Source organism: Salvelinus sp. IW2-2015, linkage group LG13, assembly GCF_002910315.2.
Source record: "Salvelinus sp. IW2-2015 linkage group LG13, ASM291031v2, whole genome shotgun sequence".
Classification (NCBI taxonomy): Eukaryota; Metazoa; Chordata; class Actinopteri; order Salmoniformes; family Salmonidae; genus Salvelinus; species Salvelinus sp. IW2-2015.
In genome coordinates, this window is record NC_036853.1 from 46875942 (window position 1) to 46900523 (window position 24582).

The following is a 24582-nucleotide window of genomic DNA, read 5'->3' on the forward strand; positions in this document are numbered from 1 at the left end:
TCTTAACGCTATAGCATACAATGACACTCTAGACGATTCTGTGCTTCCAACTTTGTGGCAACAGTTTGGGGAAGGCCCTTTCCTGTTTCAGCATGATAATGCCCCAATGCACAAAGCGAGGTAAATACAGAAATGGTTTGTCGAGATCGGTGTGGAAGAACTTGACTGGCCTGCAGAGCCCTGACCTCAACTCCATCGAACACCTTAGGGATGAATTGGAGGCCTAATTGCCCAACATCAGTGCCTGACTTCACTAATGCACTTGTGGCTGAATGGAWGCAATTCCCTGCAGCAATGTTCCAACATCTAGTGGAAAGCCTTCACAGAAAAGTGGAGGCTGTTATAGATGCAACTGGGGACCAACTCCATATTAATGCCCAAGGTTTTGGAATGAGATGTTCCACGAGCAGGTGTCAATACTTTTGGTCATGTAGTGTATTGAAATGTGTAATTCGCACTCTGACCTGAGAAAGGCAGCAATACAGCATCTAGTCTGCTGGAAACGCAAATGAAGAGCGTAAACGGAAGTAAACAATGACCAAGAAGCACTTCCACGTCAGCGTTTTTATTGTTATTTAGACGTTTATTAACACGAGGGAACTCAAAATATGACTAATTTAACTGCACAGCATCACATATTTACCCGATGTTGTATTTAATTCGCGTTGGATACAGGACTTGGTTGATAGACGTTAACGTTATATAGGTAACGCTAGCTAGCTAACGTTAGCTAAAAGTAACAATGGCTAACTGTATGGTTTTTCACACTCAAATAGCCTCCATCATGGAGGTGCTAGCGAATTCAGCCGTGGCAGATATCTGTAAACTCGTAGACGACGACTATGCAGTGTTTCGTTTGGAAATAACTCAAAGCCAGAAAGAAAACAGGGCATTAAGGAGGAAACTACAGCTAATGGACCTGAAGGTGGCACGGGAGCGCGCAGAGAGGACAATCCGAGAGCGCGCCCTCGCCAGTCGTCCCAGTAGTGTCAAGATCCTCGATCGATACAGAGGAATGGCAAGAGGTACATTATGAAGAAGGCAGATGCTTCGGGGCCTGTCGCCCCGTTCTCCTCTGCGCGTGTGTTCAGATGTGTTGTCCAGGATTTGGTCTTGGACAGTTTTTGGATAGTATGCAAAACTTCCCCTTATTACTTACCTATCTTTCACAACTTTTTTATTTGAGCTTTGTTTTACAAGGCAGACCAATTAAGAACAAATTATTCTTGCACAAAGACAAGATCATATTCTAAGTAGATTATTGATTTACTGAATGTCCTATTATCATACTAAAAAAGAATGTGATGCATGGAACATAATCAATCAATAAATAGTATATCAAGAAGTTATGAGACGTGTTACTTTACATCCTTGCCAATTGTAGACAGTGTCAATAATGTACAATATACAATTGAGCATTGACAGTACATAATTTAACCACCCCTTTTCCCCAATAATTTTCTCAGGTGAAGGACATCTCACTGGAGGCCACAGGAGCTTTGCGAAGCCAGCGGGACACAACGCGTGGAGAGATGACCAACCAATAGCTGTTGATGAGGGGAGTGGAACCTCAACCCAGCATGTTATTGTGATAGAGGTTTGTGTCATAGTGTAACATTAAAAGTTACAGTACATCAAATTTGGCCCGTTTTATTTCAAAGGCTCCGCATAGCTATTAATTTGCATACATGTACATCCTAATTTATCTGCCATAGGGGAGCTTGTTAAACCTCCTCTCGTCTATTAGCGTCTCATCAGCAACACTAAAAAGTACTTCAACATTTTTCTAAATAAAAGTACCCCACGTAAAGTGTCAACCTGTATTTATTCATGATATGAAAAATAATTGTCTTAACATTAACAATGATCCATATTTGTGCATATTTAAGTGATATTAAATGTGGATTTAAAACAGAATCTATATATGGTGTTATTTCATGGGGGACTGAGGTGAAGAAGGCAGGAACKCTTCCTACTCCACCTACTCTATTGGTCCCAATGCAATACACTGTAGGCCTATAAATTACATATTGGCTTATAGAGAAATAAACTATTCTATGTGCAGAGGTAAAAGTCAGGTTGGGATTACTCAGTATGGTCTGTAGAAACCACCTTCCAATGCCCCAAGTCCTTCTGCTCACCCGATCTAGAATTCCTTACAATCAAGTGCCGGCCATTTTACCTACCAAGAGAATTCTCGTCAGTTAAAGTCACAGCTGTGTACATTCACCCTCAAGCAGACGCCAAGACGGCCATCAAGGAACTTCACTGGACTATATGCAAACTGGAAACCATACATCCTGAGGCGGCATTTATTGTAGCTGGGGATTTTATCAAAGCAAATTTGAGAACAAGTCTACCTAAATTCTTCCAGCATATTGATTGTGATACACGCATGCTGAATACCCTCYACCAGTGCTTTTCTAGCTTCCGTGATGCATACAAAGCCCTCCCCCGCCGTCCCTTTGGCAAATCTGACCACGGCGCCATCTTGCTCCTTCCGTCTTATAGGCAGAAACTCAAACAGGATGTACCAGTGACGAGAACCATTCAACGCTGGTCCGACCAATCGGAAGCAACGCTTCTGGCATATGGCATATGTTCCGGTCAGCCTCCGAGAACAACATCGACCTATACGCTGACTCAGTGAGTGCGTTTATAAAGAAGTGCATTGGAGATGTGGTACCCACTGTGACTATTAAAACCTACCCTAAACAGAAACCGTGGATTGATGGTGGCATTGCACAAACTGAAAGCACGATTCACCGCATTTAACCATGGAAAGAGGTCTGGGAATATGTCAATATAAACAGTGTAGCTATTCCCTCCGCAAGGCAATCAAACATGCGAAATGCCAGTACAAGGACAAGGTGGACTCYCAATTCTACGGCTCAGACACGAGACGCATGTGGCAGGGTCTACAGAAAATAACGGACTCCGAAAATAAATCCAACCACGTCACGGACACCGACGTCACGCTTCCAGACAAACTGGAAGTGTGACGTCGGTGTCTGTGACGTGTATTATCCGCTTTGAGGATAATACAGTATCACCGTGAAGGCCCGCTAACAAGGACTGCCCCCCCACCCCCCGACACGAGTAAAACATTTAAATGTGTTAACCCTCAAGACTGCTGGCCCAGATGGCATACCTAGCCGCGTCTTCAAAGCATGCACAGACCAGTTGGCTGGTGTGTTTACGGACATATTCAATCGCTCACTATCCCAGTCTGTTGTCATCACATGCTTCAAGATGGCTAACATTGTTCCAGTACCCAAGAAAGCAAAGATAACTGAACTAAATGACTACCGCCTCGTAGCACTCACTTCTGTCATCATGAAGTGCTTTGAGAGACTAGTCAAGGATCATATCACCTCCACCTTACCGGCCACCCTAGACCCACCTCAGTTTGCATACCGTCCCAACAGGTCCACAGACGACGCAATCGCCATCAAACTGCACATTGCCCTATCCCATCTGGACAAAAGGAATATCTATGTAAGAATGCTGTTCATTGACTACAGCTTAGCATTCAACACCATAGTACCCTCCAAGCTCATCATCATGCTGGAGGCCCTGGGTCTCAACCCGCCCTGTGCAATTGTGTCCTGGACTTTCTGACGGGCAACCCCGAGGTGGTGAAGGTAGGAAACAACATCTCCACTTCGCTGACCCTCAACACTGTGGCCCCACAAGGGTGCGTGCTCAGCCCCCTCCTGTACTCCCTGTTCACCCACGACTGCGTGGCCATGCACGCTTCCAACTCAATCACCAAGTTTGCAGACGACACAATAGTAGTGGGCTTGATTACCAACAAAGAAGAAACAGCCTACAGGGAGGAGGCGAGGGCACTCGGAGTGTGGTGTCAGGAAAACAACCTCTTACTCAACGTCAACAAAACACAGCAGAGGGAGCACCCCCTATCCACATCGAAGGGACAGCAGTGGAAAGGTYGAACATTTTAAGTTACTCGGCGTACACATCACAGACAAACTGAAATGGTCCACTCACACAGACAGTGTGGTGAAGAAGGCGCAACAACACCTCTTCAACCTCAGGAGGCTGAAGAAATTTGGCTTGTCACCTAAAACCCTCACAAACTTTAACAGATGCACAATCGAGAGCATCATGTCGGGCTGTATCACAGCCTGGTACGGCAACTGCACCGCCCTCAACCGCAAGGCTCTCCAGAGGGTGGTGCGGTCTGCACAACGCATCACCGGGGGCGAACTACCTGCCCTCCATGACACCTACTGCACCCGATGTCACAGGAATGCCAAAAAGGACAACAACTATCCAAGCCACTGCCTGTTCACACACTGACATCCACAATTGATGGTCCATCAGCAGGCAATTAAGTATGCTAGGCAGCCTGTTACAGTGGRCGTTTTTTTTAAAGTATGCTAAGCAGTGAGAGGGTTTTGTTCATGCAGGAACAGTCATGTATGCCTTTTTAGAGAACAGTGTAGGTTAAAAGGAAGAATAAACCAATATCACGATATGCCTCACTCAAATCAATATCAAATGGTATCGATATTATATAAAATTATCGATATTGGTGCCCACGATTTCCTCYTCTGATAAACCTCTACTACAACTTTGTCTCTAAGTGGTAGTATTCATTCCCAATATCTTGGGTGTCTGAGATTTGATTGGGCTGCACCACTGACACTCTTGGAGACCTCTTTATCCTAAAACGTGTGTACATTTTGCATATTAAGTTGGCAGACTGAGGGTCTTCTCTGAGCAGTTGACATTCCCTCTATTCTTGTCCCACATATTCTTAAGATTTGACACWACTTTTAGTGACAAACGGTTTTCCAATCCGCCATTGCAAAGTTTTGGCAACTTCCTCCCAAAATGGTAAATTAAATGTTTCATTATGCTGCATAACAGAATGTATTGCCATTGAAATAGCATGGTAACCCAAAAATGTATTTACATTTTRCTATTGTGATTAACTTTCTGATCCTCGCCAACATCCCTGCCATCCCATACAATTTGTTTCAGATTTGGTGGTTCAACAGCATTATTTTAATTTCTCATCTGTTGTGTCAAGTTATTCAGATCTATGCATTTATCAGTACGGTCCTCTCCACTGTTAACTATCACCACAGACAACAGCGTCACCATCAGTACAGTTAAATCCTACTATAGCACTAGGTCCACCCTTTACCAGTCCCTCCACAGATACAGTATATTGCATTTTTTGGGACAAATCAAAAATGATTTTCTGAAGAAGCCTTTGACTTGCCTCCTGAAGTGCCACCATACACAGCACAGCCATTAGTTAGACAGCAAAAAAATGTTTACATCAGCAAGAGCAGGGAAGGCCAGGGCTCATGATTGGAATATCACTTGCAGTGTGTAATGCAGTGTAGCCTAGTTTTTATTTACACCATCCCAGCYGCGCAAAAACRCGGGAACGAAGTTAGACGTTTAACTTTTCCCTATGCTTCTCCGACCATGCACTTTGTATAGCCTAGGCCTATAGCCTGTTATAAACTGGGTGGTTCGAGCCCTGAATGCTGATTGACTGAAAGCCATGGTATATCAGACTGTATACATACCATGGGTATGACAAAACATTTATTTTAACTGCTCTAATTATGTTGGTAACCAGTTTATAATAGCAATAAGGCACCTTGGGGGTTTGTGATATATGGCCAATATACCACGGCTAAGGGCTGTGTCCTAGCATTCCGCGTTGCATCGTGCTTAAGAACAGCTCTTAGCCGTGGTATATTGGCCATATACCACCCCCTCCATATACCACAGCCCCTACAGTTTATCAAGTTCATGCACATTTTTTGTTGAGACAGGTATGTGTGGTTTTCATATGGTGTATTTAAAACTTGTTTGTTTAATGAACACYAAATGGGATGTTTTATTCAGACTTTCATTGAGACTAGTATGCATCACATCTGATCTCACTCTATTCTGCATAAACATGACAGCGCTATATAACCAATATACACTTAAATATAAKAAATATACCCACACACTAACAAACACCTACTGTACACGTCAAAATGTACACCACAACATCTTATGTCCACCATGATGGGTTAAACAATGAAGTCATTCTGTAACTACAGTATAGGACTCAAACAGTGGGGATGGGTAAACACTCCATGTTGAAAGTGTGTTTATWATCTGTGTGTACGTACCTGAGGGAGTGTATGTCTATGTGATCTGTATCACCTGTCTCTTCCAGGAGGAGAAGGGTCCAGAGGGGCTGCTGGTGAAGGAGGAGGGGTGTGAGGAGGGTCTGGGGAACCCTGAGGGGAACATGGTCATGGAGGGCAACCAGACTACACCTCCTCCTGAACCCAGAGAGGAACCAGCTGAGCATCACAGGACCACACACAGTCTCACTGAGGTGAGCCCACTGTGAACTACTGTCTGAATGGTATTAGGTCAGGGCCCGTATCCACAAAGATCTGAGTGCTGATCTAGGATCCGTTTTGCCTTTTAGATCTTAATGAATAAGACTATATAGACAAGTGGGGACCTTATCCTAGATCAGCACTCTTACTCTTAGATGCTTTGTGGTGTTAGGTTCTTATTTTCAGAGTAAATAACTCGACGGACACTAGAGAAGCTTAACCAAGTTTAATTCTTTCCAAAGGGTCGAAACAGCTGGATTCAGACAAAAGACATTTCACACAAGCACTGATATTTAACCCTTTCTCCTAGGCTGAGTCTCCTCCTACCCATCTGTACAAACATTGTTCTTTACTGCTAGGCAGGACACTAGTGATATGGGCCATAAACTTCTATTTCTCCCTTAAGGTGACCTGACCTGACCTAATCCATGGCTCTCTCCCCTTATCAATGCCTGCCACATGTAATCGCTTCCCTGCACTCAASACATTCCAAGCTTAATTGCACACACTATATACCTTCCTCCTATAACCATTAAATTCTGGTGTCGACACTCTAAACCTCAGCACTCCATCAGTGACATGAATAAGTATATTTCACATTCTCAAAACCCAACAGTGGATACGGGCCCAGGTCTTGATTCATTTTGTCTTAAGTGTGGGACCATGTCTTTGAATTATCAAACCATTAAAGAGTGTCAGGTAATCAAATCAATTAACACGTTTGGATAGTACTCATAGCAATCCCTAATTCTTGATCCAACATCCTCTCACTCTGTATCTCTTACAGTCAGTAGACATGGAGGATGGGAAGCCTGATCTGCTGCTGGTCAAAGAGGAGACAATAGAAGATGAACCAGAGAGCATTGATCTGCTGAGTGGACTAAAGATGGGGGAGCAAGGTAAGGGAGAAATACATATACATATACTTCAATGGGAATAGTGGTGCACTTACATAACATGAAATCAACACAATTTATATTTACATAAAAAACACAATGTATGAACTTGAACAGGTAAATGACAAAAAAAAACACATATGTAAAGTTTTCTCTGCCATGTTTATTTTATAACCTCTTTCTGCAGGTGGTTGGCTGGAGGATGACAGAGGAGACTGGGCGGCCATCTTGGATTCCCAGACCCAGACAGGTGCAGCCAAGGGCCCGCGGGACAACATAGTGGAGGTCAGTGGATGGGACAGCGTCCTCAACTCTGGGCTGGGGAACAACACTGTTAACCACAACCAGAAACAGACAGTGGAATACAAAACCACGTCTGAACTTAGTCTCCATGACAACAGACTTGCTGAGACCAGGGCGAGGCGTAGATTTGGTCCGCGGCGACGGGGAGGTGTCCGTATGCGGCAGGAGAGAACAGACACAGACTCGGCTAGCGATGCTCCGTCCTGCTCCTATAGTTGTGATTCAGAGAGACTGATGGCGCRTCAGCTTAACCCTCTAACAGATGCTGCCTTCAGCCTGCCTTRTATAGGATCTATCAACTGGAACATGGACCCTGTGACATCACAGACACTACCTGGCCTTCATCCTCCTCACACTCCCCTAATGTTAAACCAGACCTCAGACAATGCCAGTGCCTCAACACTAAATGGATACACAAGCCCATTGACAAATGACAGTAGTAGTAACGSTGTCAGTAGATCTGGTGGTAAAGAGAAGCGCTTCCCGTATTCGTTCTGTGGGAAAGTCTTCAGTTTCCCTAAACAGGTGGAGCTCCACCAAAGGCTACACATGGGGGAGAAATTATTTGGCTGCCACCTGTGCCATGCCAGTTTCTCCCGCTCGTTCAACCTGAAGAGGCACCAGAGGGTCCACACAGGGGAGAAAACCTACAGCTGCACCCAGTGTGAGAAGAGGTTCTCCCACCAGCACCACTTGAAGAGGCACCAGAGGGTCCACACAGGGGAGAAATCCTTCAGCTGCCCCAGTGTGAGAAGAGGTTCTCCCACCTGAAGATCATCTTAAGGTCCATACAGGACAGAGAATGTTTGCCTGTACGCACTGCAGGAAGAGGTTCTCAGAGAGGAGCTACCTCAGGATACACCAGCAGAAAATGCTCATGGCCAATGAATAGAGTATAGTGACATGTAATGTAGTACTAGTTAGTTTGTAGTTAATTATGTTGGTTTTGGATGTATAGGGAACTGGAAGAGGTGAACTGAGGAAAAAATTAGTATGATGACATAAAACCCCACTGATCTCATGAGCCTTATTAATACATACCCCAGTCCTTATTCCCAGTCCCTTCATCACTAACTGCAATGACTGCCTTTCCTTTCCCCTGGATTCCCTCGTTCCCCTCAAAACCTGCTCAGTCTCCTTCACCCACTGCTCCCTGGTACACCCCCGAGCTACGCCAGTTAAAAGCCAGTGGACGGCTGCAAGAGGACTGGTCTAGTACGTCATTCTCAAGCATAAACAGATCACCTGTTAAAACATAAGAACGCCCTCTCAGCTGCAAGAACATCTTACTACTCCGACCTCTGGTAAAAACAACCAAAAGGTCCCCTTTTCCACAGCGAACCGCTTACTTCAGCCTCCTGACAGCTTCCCTGCAGACTCCTCCCCTGAACAGTGCAACAAGTTCCTGAAAATCCATGACATCCACCACCACCTACTTACAATGCCCAGTACAACCTCAGCATCCCCATAGATAGTTTCCCGGTCCCTCTGTCAGCACAAGTCAAAAGCCTCGGGGTCACTCTGGACCGAAACCCTCATCCATGCCCTCGTCACTTCCCGTTTGGACTATTGCAACACTGCCTCCCAAACTCACCAACCGACTTCAACTGGTCCAGAACTCTGCTGCCAGAATCCTCACCTGAACCAGATCAACCGATCACATCACACCAATCCTCATCAATCCACACTGGCTCCCTGTGCAATCCCGTATTAACTTTAAGACAGACACCTACAAAGCCCCCCACAACCTGGCACCCACCTACCTCTCTGACCTTCACCCAGCACGTGCCCCTTCTGCTCCTCCTCTGCTGGTTTCCATGTCACCCCCCATTCACAGGTCAAATAGGGGGTGCTTATATTTGTCCTGTTTCACTGCATGTATTAGTAGTTAACCAGTGTGAGTGTTAGATGTGAAATGGAAATGGAAATATGTTTTTTTAAATATCTGAGGCACCCTGGGAGAGTGAGGTCACGGCCAGGGATCAGCCATTATTGACAGCGATACTGGAGCAATTAGGGTTAAGTACCTCGCTCATGAGCACATCYACAGATTTTTCAACTGGTCTGCTCAAGGATTCGAACCGATGACATTTTCAGTAACTGGCCCAATACTCTTAACCGCTAGGCTACCTGCCGCCTCTCCACCATGGTTGCCTGAACCTTCAACTGCTCTGGCGCAGGCTCTGGAATGCACTCCCCCCCACACACATACAATATGCAGACACAGTATTCTCATTCAAAAACCTCCTAAAAACACATCTCTTCAAGGATGCCTATAACCTATTGCCTGTGGTCTATCATTGACTCTGTCCTACRTAACCCCCCCACCCCCGTGTCTTCTCAGTATACCTACAGTGCCTTCAGAAAGTATCCAGTTAACACCCGTTGACTTTTTCCACATTTTTGTTGTGTTACACAATTACATTCACCTACAGACACAATACCCCATAATGTCAAAGTGGAATTAAGTATTCAACCCCTTTGTTATGTCAAGCCTAAATACGGTTGCAGTCGGAAGTTTACATACAGTGGGGAGAACAAGTATTTGATACACTGCCGATTTTGCAGGTTTTCCTACTTACAAAGCATGTAGAGGTCTGTAATTTTTATCATAGGTACACTTCAACTGTGAGAGACGGAATCTAAAACAAAAATCCAGAAAATCACATTGTATGATTTTAAATAATTAATTTGCATTTTATTGCATGACATAAGTATTTGATCACCTACCAACCAAGTAAGATTCCGGCTCTCACAGCCCTGTTTAGTTTTTTCTTTAAGAAGCCCTCCTGTTCTCCACTCATTACCTGTATATTAACTGCACCTGTTTGAACTCGTTACCTGTATGAAAGACACCTGTCCACACACTCAATCAAACAGACTCCAACCTCTCCACAATGGCCAAGACCAGAGAGCTGTGTAAGGACATCAGGGATAAAATTGTAGACCTGCACAAGGCTGGGATGGGCTACAGGACATAGGCAAGCAGCTTGGTGAGAAGGAAACAACTGTTGGCGCAATTATTAGAAAATGGAAGAAGTTCAAGATGACGGTCAATCACCCTCGGTCTGGGGCCCATGCAAGATTCACCTCGTGGGGCATCAATGATCATGAGGAAGGTGAGGGATCAGCCCAGAACTACACGGCAGGAACCTGGTCAATGACCTGAAGAGAGCTGGGACCACAGTCTCAAAGAAAACCATTAGTAAACACACTATGCCGTCAAGGTCCCCCTGCTTAAGCCAGTGCATGTCCAGGCCTGTCTGAAGTTTGCCAATGCCATCCTGGATGATCCAGAGGAGGAATGGGAGAAGGTCATGTGGTCTGATGAGACAAAAATAGAAGCTTTTTGGTCTAACTCCACTCGCCGTGTTTGGAGGAAGAAGAAGTATGAGTACAACCCAAGAACACCATCCCAACCGTGAAGCATGAGGGTGGAAACATCATCTTTGGGGATGCTTTCTGCAAAGGGGACAGGACGACTGCACCGTATTGAGGGGAGGATGGATGGGGCCATGTATCGCGAGATCTTGGCCAACAACCTCCTTCCCTCAGTAAGAGCATTGAAGATGGGTCGTGGCTGGGTCTTCCAGCATGACACGACGAAGCACACAGCCATGGCAACTAAGGAGTGGCTCCGTAAGAAGCATCTCAAGGCCTGGAGTGGCCTAGCCAGTCTCCAGACCTGAACCCAATAGAAAATCTTTGAGGGAGCTGAAAGTCCGTATTGCCCAGCGACAGCCCCGAAACCTGAAGTACTGGAGAAGATCTTAGGGAGGAGTGGGCCAAATCCCTGCTGCGTGTGTGCAACCTAGTCAAGACTACAGGAAACGTATGATCTCTGTAATTGCAAACAAAGGTTTCCTGTACCCAATATAGTACTGCTTTTCTGATGTATCAATACTTATGTCATGCAATAAAATGCAAATTAATTACTTAAATCATACAATGTGATTTTCTGGATTTTTGTTTTAGTTCCGTCTCTCATAGTTGAAGTGTACCTATGATAAAAAATTACAGACCTCTACATGCTTTGTAAGTAGGAAAACCTGCAAACTGGCAGTGTATAAACACTTGTTCTCCCCACTGTACACTTTAGGTTGGAGTCATTAACTCGTTTTTCAACCACTCCACAATTTCTTGTTACCAAACTATAGTTTTGGCAAGTCAGTTAGGACATCTACCTTGTGCATGACACACAGTCATTTTTCCAACAATTGTTTACAGACTATTTCACTTTATAATTCACTGTATCACAATTCCAGTGGGTCAGAAGTTTACATACACTAGTTGACTATGCCTTTAAACAGCTTGGAAAATTCCAGAAAGGATGTCATGGCTTTAGATGCTTCTGATAGGCTAATTGACATATTTGTATTTCAAGGCCTACCTTCAAACTCAGTGCCCTTTGCTTGACATCATGAGAAAATCAAAGAATCAGCCAAGACCTCAGAAAAAATTGTAGACCTCCACAAGTCTGGTTCAGCCCGGAGCAATTTCTAATGTGCCTGAAGGTACCACGTTCATCTGTACAAACAATAGTACGCAAATATAAACCCATGGGACCACGCAGCTGTCATACCGCTCAGGAAGGAGACGCGTTTGTGTCCTAGAGATGAACGTACTTGGTGGTGAAAAGTGCAAATCAATCCCAGAACAACAGCAAAGGACCTTGGGCTGGAGGAAACGGTAAAAAAGTATCTATATCCACAGTAAAACGAGTCCATATCGACATAACCTGAAAGCCGCTCAGCAAGGAAGAAACCACTGCTCCAAAACCGCCATTAAAAAGCAAGACTAGTTTGCAACTGCACATGGGGACAAAGATCGTACATCCTCAGGCCTGATGAAACAAAATATTAACTTTTTGGCCATAATGACCATTGTTATGTTTGGAGGAAAAAGCCTGAAGAACACCATCCCAACTGTGAAGCAGGCAGCATCATGTTGTGGGGGTGCTTTGCTGCAGGAGGGACTGGTGCACTTCACAAAATAAATGGTATCATGAGGAAGGAAAATTATATGGATATATTGAAGCAACAGCTCAAGACATCAGTCAGGAAGTTAAAGCTTGGTCGCAATGGGTCTTTCAAATGGACAATGACCCCAAGCATACTTCCAAAGTTGTGGAAAATGGCTTAAGGACAACAAAGTCAAGGTATTGGAGTGGCCATCACAAAGCCCTGACCTCAATTCTATAGAAAATTTGTCGGCAGAACTGAAAATCGTGTGCGAGCAAGGAGTCCTACAAACCTGACTCAGTTACACCATCTGTCAGGAGGCATGGGCCAAAATTCACCCAACTTATTGTGGAAGGCTACCTGAAATGTTTACCCAAGTTAAACAATGCTACCAAATACTAATTGAGTGAATGTAAACTTCTGACCCACTGGGAATGTGATGAAAGAAATAAAAGCTGAAATAAATCATTCTCTCTACTATTATTCTGACATTTCACATTCTTAAAATAAAGTGGTGACCCTAACTGACCTAAGACCTAAGAATTCCTACTAGGATTAAATGTCAGGAATTGTGAAAAACTGAGTTTAAATGTATTTGGCRWWGGTGTATGTAAACTTCCGACTTCAACTGTAAGTTCAASAGTAAACAGTCGCTTAACAAGTCACATAAGACCTTGATTTTTGAATGGCCAGCTCATCTCTGTACTCCACACATACAATTATCTGTAAGGTCCTTCAGCCGTGCAGTGAATTTCAAACACAGATTCAACCACAAAGAGCAGGTAGGTTTTCCAATGCCTCGCAAAGAAGGGCAGCTATTGACAGATGGGTAAAAAAAAAAAAAAGCAGACGTTGAATATCCCTTTGAGCATGAGGAAGTTATTAATTACACTTTGGATGGTGTATCAATACACCCAGTCCCTACAAAGATACATGCGTCCTTCCTAACTCAGTTGCCGTAGAGGAAGGATACCTCTCGGGAATTTCACCATGAAGCCAATGGTGACTTTATAACAATTAGAGTTTAATGGCTGTGATAAGAAAAACCAGAGGATGGATCAACAATATTGTAGTTACTCCACAATACTAACCTAATAGACAGAGTGAGAAGATGGAAGCCTGTACAGAATCCAAATATTCCATAACATGCATCCTGTTTGCAACAAAGCATTAAAGTAATACTGCATAATACAAACTGTTGTGTTTGGGGCAAATCCAATACAGTACATTATTGAGTACCACTCTCTATATTTTCAAGCATTGTGGTGGCTGCATCATGTTATGGGTATGCATGTAATRGTGAAGGACTGGGGAGTTTCAGGATAAAAATAAATGGAATAGAGCTAAGCACAGGCAAAGTCCTAGAGGAAAACCTGGTTCAGTCTGCTTTCCACCAGACACAACTTTCTGCAGGACAATGACCTAAAACAACGCTAAATCTACACTGGCGTTACTTACCAAGAAGACAATTAATGTTTCTGAGTGGAAYATGAATGTTCCTACTTGAAAGTRTACGGCAAGACCTGAAACGGATTGTCTAGCAATGATCAACAACCAATTTGACAGAGCTTGAAGAATTTTGAATAGAATAATGGGCAAATGTTACACAGTCCAGGTGTGAAAGCTCTGAAAGACTTACCCAGAAACACTCACAGCTGTAATCGTTGCCAAAGGTGCTTCTACAAAGCATTGACTCAGGGGTGTGAATGCTTATGTAGGTGAAATTTCTGTACTTCATTTTTAATACATTTGCAAAAATGTCACTTTTTTGTCACTGTCATTATGGGGTATTGTGTTTAGATCGGTGAGATTTTAATTTATTTCATCCATTCGATTTTTTTGCGCATTATAAAAAATAATACATTTACATAAGTATTCAGACCCATTGCTAGGAGACTCGAAATTGTGCTCAGGTGTATCCTGTTTCCATTGATCATCCTTGACATGTTTCCACAACTTGATTGGAGTCCACCTGTCGTAAATTCAATTGATTGGACATGATTTGGAACGGCACACACCTGTCTATATAAGGTCCCACAGTTAACGGTGCATGTCAGAGCAAAAACCAAGCCATGAGGTCGAAGGAAATGTCGGTAGAGCTCCGAGACAAGATTGCTTCCAGGCACAGATCTGGGGAAGGGTACCAAAACATTTCTGCAGCATTGAAGTTCCCCAAGAGCACAGTYMCCTCCATCATTCTGAAATAGAAGAAGTTTGGAACCACCAAGACCCTTCCTAGAGCTGGCAACCCAGGGCAAACTGAGCAATCAGGGGAGTGGGCCTTGGTCAGGGAGGTGACCTGATGGTCACTCTGACAGAGCTCCAGAGTTCCTCTGTGGAGATGGGAGAACCTTACAGAAGGATACCATCTCTGTAGCACTCCAKCAATCAGGCCTTTATGGTAGACTGGCCAGAGCAACTCCTCAGTAAAAAGGCACATGACAGCCTGCTTGGAGTTTGACAAAAGGCACCAAAAAGGACTCTCAGACCATGAGAAACAAGAGTCTCTGGTCTGATGAAACCAAGATTGAACTCTTTGGCCTAAATGCCAAGCGTCACGTCTGGAAGAAACCTGGCACCGTCCCTACGGTGAAGCATGGTGGTGGCAGCATCATGCTGTGGGGAAATATGAATGGAGCAAAGTACAGAGAGATCCTTGATGAAAACCTGATCGAAAGCACTCAGGACCTCAGACTGGGGCAAAGGTAAACCTTCCAACAGGACAACGACCCTAAGCACACAGCCAAGACAACACAGGAGTGGCTTCGGAACAAGTCTCTGAATGTCCTTGAGGGGCCCAGCCAGAGCCCGGACTTGAACCTGATCGAACATCTTTGAAGAGACCTGAAAGAGACCTGAAAATAGCTTTGCAGCGACGCTCCCCATCCAACCTGACAGAACTTGAGAGGATCTACAGAGAAGAATGAGAGAAATTCCCCAAATACAGGTGTGCCAAGCTTGTAGCGTCATACCCAAGACTCGAGGCTGTAATCGCTGCCAAAGGTGCTTCAACAAAGTACTGAGTAAAGGGTCTGAATACTTATGTAAAGGGAATATTTCTGTTACTTATTTTTTATTTGCAAAAAAATTACAAACCTGTTTTTCCTTTGTCATTATGGGGTATTGTGTGTAGATTGATGAGGGGYAAAAACAATTTAATCAATTTTAGAATAATGCTGTAACGTAACAAAATGTGGAAAATGTCAAAAGTTACTTTTACTTTCCTAATGCACTATGTGTCCCCCTAACCTGCACCCAAAACCGGGTCRGTATTCTATTCACAATCCTACCCCTTAAACATAAAACCTTACCCTAAACCGTATTCGTATCCTCTACCCAATCCCTCCCTCTTTTTATCTGACCGGTTTCATCTGGTCCTTTATTTAAATATTAATTGGATTGATGCACTTGATTTTATGATCTTTTGTACAGCACTTTATTTAATGTAGGCCTACTTTTAATGTAAGATTTCCCTGAAAGGCATCTGCCAAATATAATGTATTATTATGATGATGAGGCAGAGTAGATTATATGGTGATGGTTGGTGTGATGGTTTCTGTAACAATGCTTCACTGATGAAGAGTGACACACTTTGGGCCTTTAGATTGATACTGGTGTTTTATAGTCAGATAATGATAGTGCCTTAATTCATGTTTACTTGACATGAAGTAGTAAAGATGTGTGTACTGTAATGTTGAACCTTTTCCTAAGTATTCTAAAATTCATTTTATCAAAGCGAGGGTACCAGATTTACAGAAAAGGTCAAGTGTTACCARAGTGACAAAAGTTATTCTACTTGTAACATATCCCTTTTGTGCAATAAAAGTACRGTACTTCATGTTATGTGAGTATGTGTGACCATTTTGTTAAATACAACGTTAACTAGGTGTCGGCTGCCTTGGCTATTTTTGTATCATTGCAGGGACTGAATTTCCCTTATCTCTCTCTAGTAGTCCGTCGGTTTCGACGATGACGACTCGTGGATGTCATTTCGGTTTATTGTGGGTTCTTGAGTGGCTCAGGAGTCAGTTTTGAAGAGCAGACTGAAGCATGAGGGACAGACATGTGCTTCTGATGGTGTTGTGAACGCGGTTGTGCGAGTATGACGCTTTTCTCTGGCTGCAGATAGTTGTTTCTGTCCCGCTCAAAGTTGTCTACTGCGGTGAGCGTTTGAGTGCCAGGTGGATCGGGTAGAGGCAATGTCTGTGAGTTGGCTGGGCTGGATATTGCAGAACTTGAGGTTGTGTTTAAGGTAGCCTCAATGCTGGTGCTGTTAGCTTTCTGCAGTACCTCCAGGTTGGAGACCTTGTTTTGCCACCGGATACCAATAATAGATCTCAGAGATTGTGTATGGAATGTCTCCAGCTGTTTGAAGTGGCGACTGTYCAGGGTCCAAGTTTCACAGCCATAKAACAGAGTTATGATGACTACCACATTGTAGATTTTCACTTTTGTGGAAAGAGTGATGGTGTTATGGTTTAGTATCCTGTTCCTCAGSCTTCCCAATGACTGGCTTGCTTTCTGAATTCTGCTAGTTATTTATTGGTTGAGTGAGCCGTCCTTGGAGATGGTGCTCCCCAGATATGTGAAGTGGGCGACATTCTGGAGCTCGGATCCACTTAGGTGGATGCTGGAGACCACTAGGTTGGACAGGTGTGATGGTTACAGTTTTTTCCCAAGCTTTATCAAAGTTGTCTGATAAATACTGGAGGTCTGCCTCTGTGTACGCAAGTAGGGCACAGTCATCAGCATACAGGGCCTTGCGGACAAAATGTTCTTGTGGTTTGGTCTTWGCTCTTAGCCTGCACAGGTCGTAGATTGAACCATCATCCCTGTATCTGATGTAGATTCCTTTGTTAAGGTCCTTCGTGGCGTGGTTGAGGACAGCAGTGAAAGAAGTTGAACAGCATCAGGTTCAAGATAAATCCTTGCTTGATGCCATTGGAGATGGGAAAAGCTTCAGAGATATCACCACCACAGTGGATCTGGCCTTGCATTTCGTCATGGAGTACATGAATAATGTTGTAGTTTTTGCGGGCAGACAAATTTGTGGAMGATCTTCCATAATCCCCCTGTTCACCGTGTCAAAAGCCTTGGGTGAGATGTATGAACATGCAGTAGAGGTCCATGTTTTGCTCAATACATTTTTCTTTTATTTGCCTGATGATAAATATCATGTCCACTGCGACCAGGCCTGAATCGACGTTGCGCWTCTGGGAGGTTGTCTTCTGAGAGGTTTGCCTATTGAGGATGACTCGGAATGACTCGATACCATGGGGATAGCTTTTTCAGTTTCCTCAAATGTAGGTGGTTCGTCCAGGTAATGTTGGATGGCCTTTTGGGGCATCAGGTTTATGGTTGTGGGGTTGACAGTGGATGGTCTGTTCAGGAGATTGCTTAAGTGTTCCACACCTCTCTGCAATACTTGTTTAGTCTCTGAGGAGTGTTTTGCCATCTGCTGATCTGAGGTGATGTGCAAGACTTCACCGGTCCCTAGATGGTTTTGAGGCTTTCAAATAACTGTTTGGTGCAGTGTGTGTCTGCATACATTTGTGTGCATTCTGCTAGTCCCTTCCACCATTGATCTTGCATCGATCGGAGCTGTTTCTGCAGTCTTTGCTGCAAGTGTTTGAACTTGTCTCTCTAGGAGGCAGATTGGGGGTTGTTTTGTAAAGACAATGCAGCGTTCTTTTCCTTCAGGAGCATCGTGATTTCGTCATCTTTGTCATCGAACCAGTCTTGGTGGGTTCTCTTTTTAGTGCCAAGGAGTTTTGTTGCTGATTCCTGTACAGTCTCTTTGAACTCCTCCCATTTTRCCGAAGGGGTATCCGTGGGGTTGATGCAGATTGCAAGTTGAGTATCCAAGCTGCCTTGCAACTGAGCCTTGAGGTGTGCATCTTGCAGCTTCCCTGGGGAGGGTGTAGATTTTTATGTGCTGCCTTGGGTGGTTTGGCACGATGTGCATACCAAGGATCACTCTCACCATTCTATGTGCAGCACTCTTCGCCACACATGGCTGTTGTAATCTTGACATCCTTAATGTCGGTCTGTCGCACAATGATATAATCCATCAGGTGCCAGTGCTTGGATCTTGGGTGCATTCATGTAGTTTTGTACTTGTCTATTTGCCCAATGATGGTGTTTATGATGGCGAGGCTATGCTCTGATAATTTGCTCAGGAGTAGGAGCCCATTTCCATTCATGGTTCCCACTCCATCTTTGCTAATCACTCCTTGCCAGTTGGTGCTCTCTTTGCCCACCCTGGCATTGAAGTCTCCAGTAATGATTAGTTTTTCACTCCAGGGAGTTGTTGGATGAGTAGAACTGCTCTTTCACATTGTCAGGGCTTGGTAATGTAGGTGCATTGGCACTGATTATTGTAGCATGCCTGGTCTTGTTGAGGAATCCTGATTTTCATTAGCCTCTCATTTATGCCGGAGGGTAAGCCTTGCAGGTGCCTGTGAAGGTTGGTTCTTATGGCACGTCCCAACCCCTGTATTTAGTCCTCATCGTTTGGTTTCCCTTTCCAGAAAAACATTCAGTGATGGTGCCATCGTCAGCTTACCTTGTTTCACTGAGCTGCTATGTCGATCTTACATCTGCTCAGTTCTCTGGACAGCAAGGGAGTTCTTCTCTCGTGATGTGTGAAAGAGTTTTTGTCCATTTATTGTTCTAACGTTCCAAGCATTTATTACGAGCTGCTTTTTGTCCGGTTTAACTGGTTTCACTTTTTTGTTAATATTGCTTGTTTATTTATTTATTTTTTAACCCCTTTTTCTCCCCAATTTTGTGTTATTCAATTGGTAGTTTCAGTCCGTACAGACTCGGGAGAGGCGAAGGTCGAGAGCCGTGCGTACTACAAAACAAAATCCAATCAAGCCGCACTGCTTCTTGACACAATGCCCAGTTAACCCGGAAGCCAGGCGCACAAATGTGTCGGAGGAAACACCATACACCTGGCAACCGTATTAGCGTGCATTGCGCCCGGCCTGCCACAGGAGTCGCTAGTGCACGATGAGACAAGGACATCCCTGCTGGCCAAACCCACTCCTAACCCGGATGATGCTGGGCCAATTGTGCGCCGCCCCATGGGTCTCCCGGTTGCGGCCGGCTGCGACAGAGTCTGGACTCGAACCCAGAATCTCTAGTGGCACAGCTAGCACTGCGATGCAGTGCCTTAGACCACTGCGCCACTCTGGAGGCCCATTGCTTGTGTTTCTAACATTTGGGGGATGATCTGCCAGCCACAGTAAGCTGGCCAGATTCAGTAGGGCAGGCAATTTCTAAGGCACCTTTTCTAGCCCCTTCCCTAGGTTAGGTTGAACAGTTCTGTCCTAAAAAGGGCTGCTCAGATATCCAGGGTGCTGCTGAACATTTTCTCTGTCCTGGTTACGAAGATGAGTGGCCAATATCCTGGACCGCCAACATATATGTTTGTGGCTATGACTGCCAGTGAACATCTCTCCCTGTCCCTACAGCCACCGCTGTAGGGCTGTGGTGTAAGCACGAGTTACCTGTGCGTGAGTTGATTATAGTGGGAGAGCTGTTGCGCTGGGACAGTACCACTCTCTCTGCGTCCAAAGCCAGGACCCAGAGTTGGCTGCACAGTTATTTTCTGGACTCTCCAGAGATGTTCGACCGGGTTCAAGTCCGGGCTCTGGCTGGGCCCCTGAAGGACATTCAGAGTCTTGTCCCGAATCCACTAATGCGTTGTCTTTGCTGTGTGCTTAGGGTCGTTGTCCTGTTGGAAGGTGAACCTTCGCCTCAGTCTGAGGTCCTGATCGCTCTGGAACAGGTTTTCATCAAGGATCTCTCTGTACTTTGCTCTTTTCCTCGATCCTGACTAGTCTCCCAGTCCCTGACTCTGCCACCACCATGCTTCACCATAGGGATGGTGCCAGGTTTCCTCCAGATGTGACGCTTGGCATTCAGACCAAAGAGTTCAATCTTGGTTTTCATCTGACCGGAGAATGCTTGTTCTCATGTCTGAGAGTTCCTTTAGGTGCCTTTTGGAAAACTCCAAGTGGCTGTCATGTGTCTTTTACTGAGGAGTGGCTTCCGTCTGACCACTCTCCCATAAAGGCCTGATTGTGGAGTGCTGCAGAGATGGTTGTCCTTCTGGAAGGTTCTCCACACAGGAACTCTGGAGCTCTGTCAGAGTGACCATCAGGTTCTTGGCCACGTCCCTGACCAAGGCCCTTCTCCCCTGATTGCTCAGTTTGCCCTGGGTTGCCATCCTAGGAAGGGTCTTGGTGGTGCAAACTTCTACTATTAAGATGATGGAGGCACTGTGTTCTTGGGACCTTCATGCTGCAGAAATTTTTTGGGCACCCTTCCCCAGATCTGTGCCTCGACACAATCCTGTTTCGGAGCTTTACGGAGAATTCTTCGACCTTCATGGCTTGGTTTTTGTTCTGACATGCCCTGTCAACTGTGGGACCTTATATAGACAGGTGTGTGCCTTTCCAAATCATGTCCGAGCAATTGAATTTACCACAGGTGGACTCAAATCAAGTTGTAGAAACATCTCATGGATGATCAATGGAAACATGATGCAACTGAGCTCAATTTTGAGTGCCATAGCAAAAGGTCTGAATACTTATAAAAAWAKAAYRAAATACCTTATTTACATAAATGTGCAAACATTTCTAGAAATCTGTTTTGGCTTTGTCTTCATGGCGTATTGTGTATAGACTGAGGACTTTTATTTATTTAATCCATTTAAAATAAGGCTGTAAAAAAACAAAATGTGGAGAAAGGGWAAGGGTCTGAATACTTTTTGAATGCACTGTACATGGCTTCTCCTTTTGCTACGCAGAGTTGCTTGGGGCTAGCCAGCGGCAGTAGCTGAAAGCACTAACTACCACTACACTACGGCACTAGACGCATCACACACACGCAAAGTACTTATGTGAGTGTTTGTATTTAATTTCAACAAAATGGTCAAAGTTAACTATGTGTTGACTGACTTGGTTATTTTTGTATCATTGCAGGGACTGAGTTTCCATTATACTTAATATGGCAATTTTTTATAATAAACTCCAATGGCTCCATATTGTTGGGTACTTGAATCACAGTGTTAGAGATGGGCTTGAKTGTGGTTAACATTTTATAATATCATGTCTTGTTTCTGTGTCTACAGTAAAGAGTTTCTTATATAAACCTTTATTTGCTCTTCTGTACAATTTGTGTTTARAGTCTGCAGTCCATGAGGACCTGCTGATATCCAGTGTTGCTGGCGGGAGAGACTGGACCTCTGAAGCGGCGGGTCACAAAACCTGGCCCCTGATCAGGATCCTGGATCAGGAGCAGTCGCTGTTCCTTCCCGAGTCAGAACCGGAACCGAACCGCGAGGGACAGAGACTCSACCACCACACAGAACACAACCAGTGGACAGGMGGACTGAACAACCTCAGTCCTGGTGGTCATCAGAGAGACAGAGGCTCCAGTCAGGGATCCAGTCTGCAYCCCAGACCCTTCTCTTCACAGTCTCAGTGCAGGGATGAAGCAGGGCCTGGGGCTGATAGAGATAGACCCTCCTGTTCCTATGATACAAACACCACAATATCCATGATGAACAGAGCAGGTCACCCTGGGCTTCAGCCTTCACAGAGAGTGGTGGGAGACCCCCCTGGTGGTAGTCGGTCTTCTCCTTCAGGGTCTTGTCTAATGCCTGGTGACTGGGTTCATAGAAATCCTGGGCCTGGGTCTAGCCTTCCTCGGTTACCTCATGGTTACCCCACCAATACAGACCGGGTCAGGATGGGCGTTCACCACGACAAGTATTTAGCCTATAACACAGCACACAATCCCAACAACACCCAAACAATGGCAAGTGGTCAAGGAGGGAGCTCAAAAGCTCCTGCTTCTACCTCCTCTGGTGTCATTGGGTCACAACGTGGGAGGCCGAATATTAGGGCTGACGGCGACAAGCCGTACAGCTGCACCACATGTGGGAAGCACTTTACTAGGGCAAACTATTTGAAGGAGCATCAGACCGTTCACACCAAGGAGAGGCCTTTCAAGTGCAAACTATGTTACAAGAGCTTCCCCTTCCGGAGTAACCTTATCAGACATAGGAGTGTCCACAATGGGGAGAAATCATAGCAGTGTGGCTTGAGATGTACACAGGGGATGTCAGGAAACCATTCTTTAGCTGACATAGTTATATTGTGAGGTGTCTTGGGGTAAGAAGGTAATTAACCACATACCCCTTATTAACTCTTTGTTAACTTGTCATTTGAAACAGGCTTGCGTAAATACCTGTTTTTATAGAGACCATAAACCTAGGCTAAAACAAGGACAGTTGAAAATGTACCTTGCTGAGGTGATGGAATAAAGTCGTTCTATAATTTTCTACTCTATTCTTGTTAACACACTGTTCTTTCTAAACAAATTGCTCGCAGCTTGAAAGATACTGATCATAGCAGATTTMACATGTATTGTAAGAAGCAGTACTGTATTTCCAAGAACAGCGAGCGTACCTTTTTAATTTAGTCACACCCTTTGAGCTTTGACGGCAACCAATGAGATCCTTTCTTTTCAGTGTTAACGGAAGTGGTGTGTCTTGATTTGTCTAGTTCTCTCTGGTCTTTTCTTATTTGGGCAAAAGTGCATCCTTTGCAGTAATGTAGGGTATATGCAGTTATACACCTATAACCACTTATTTTTCAGTGTGCATTGAGTATACTCGCTTCTTAATCCCCACGATGCGTATCAAAGTAGTGTAGTGGAGGTATACGCTGCATCAATAAGGCRGATGGAACAGACCAGAATGTTTAGCATAAAATGTCAACAGCTCTCCCACTATTATTGCTTCACATTTTAGGTGCAGCAATGTGCACACACACGGCAGTAGGCCTAAGTGTGAATGTTCAAAAATGCAATTTGCGGGAAAACACATTTCTAATATGTGCACTGCACATGCATGCGATTTGATGGACAGAGATGGAAATATCCGTTTAGAAATGTAAAAGAGGGGAGCTCTAAAGATGCAACAACTATCATGGGTTGCTAATATGACAAGGATAATGCCTTGGCTGCTAGACAATGAAAGAAAGAAAACCAATAGAACTGGAGAATATAATGAAGTTGTTATAAAATAATTGACTCCCCGTTTATATGGTGGGATTTTGGCTATATGCTACTTTAAATCAAGGTAAGACATGCCTCATATGACAAAACGTCCAGGTTTCAAACAATTAAGGGATAGGAAAATAGGAACAGTACTGTTTGTCATCAGAGCTCGCAACAAATCATTGTACTCTCTACACTCAAATCAAATGTATTTTTATAGCCCTTCTTACATCAGCTGATATCTCAAAGTGCTGTACAGAAACCCAGCCTAAAACCTCAAACAGCAAGCAATGCAGGTGTAGAAGCACGTGGCTAGGAAAAACTCCCTAGYAAGGCCAAAACCTAGGAAGAAACCAGGCTATGAGGGGTGGCCAGTCCTCTTCTGGCTGTGCCGGGTGGAGATTATAACAGAACATGGTCAAGATGTTCAAATGTTCATAAATGACCAGCATGGTCAAATAATAATAATCACAGTAGTTTTTCATTTTCATTCCAAGATGGCATAGCAGTCAGACGTCCTTTGTCCTCATCTTGTTGTGWCCCGTGTATATACACTGCTCAAAAAAATAAAGGGAACACTAAAATAACACATCCTAGATCTGAATGAATGAAATATTSTTATTAAATACTTTTTTCTTTACATAGTTGAATGTGCTGACAACAAAATCACACAAAAATTATCAATGGAAATCAAATTTATCAACCCATGGAGGTCTGGATTTGGAGTCACACTCAAAATTAAAGTGGAAAACCACACTACAGGCTGATCCAACTTTGATGTAATGTCGGTAGAGCCTGTCTCTTATACACATCTAGATGTGTATAAGAGACAGCCCTACAACGCCTGGGCATGCTCCTGATGAGGTGGCGGATGGTCTCCTGAGGGATCTCCTCCCAGACCTGGACTAAAGCATCCGCCAACTCCTGGACAGTCTGTGGTGCAACGTGGCGTTGGTG

The 24582-nt window shown here is 44.4% G+C and overlaps 2 protein-coding genes across 2 annotated transcripts in view; both read left to right on the plus strand.

Moving 5' to 3' along the window:
- The window catches only part of LOC139028583 (uncharacterized), a 102118-nt gene that overhangs the window by 39130 nt on the left and 38406 nt on the right, over nucleotides 1–24582 (plus strand). The window lies entirely within an intron of this gene.
- Nucleotides 88–22913, plus strand: LOC139028589 (transcriptional repressor RHIT-like). Its single transcript, XM_070446416.1, has 6 exons — nucleotides 88–1025; nucleotides 1467–1597; nucleotides 6218–6382; nucleotides 7177–7288; nucleotides 7473–7570; nucleotides 21748–22913. Exons 1-6 carry the CDS (start codon nucleotides 743–745, stop codon nucleotides 22654–22656), a joined length of 1698 nt encoding a protein of 565 aa, XP_070302517.1. The 5' UTR covers nucleotides 88–742; the 3' UTR covers nucleotides 22657–22913.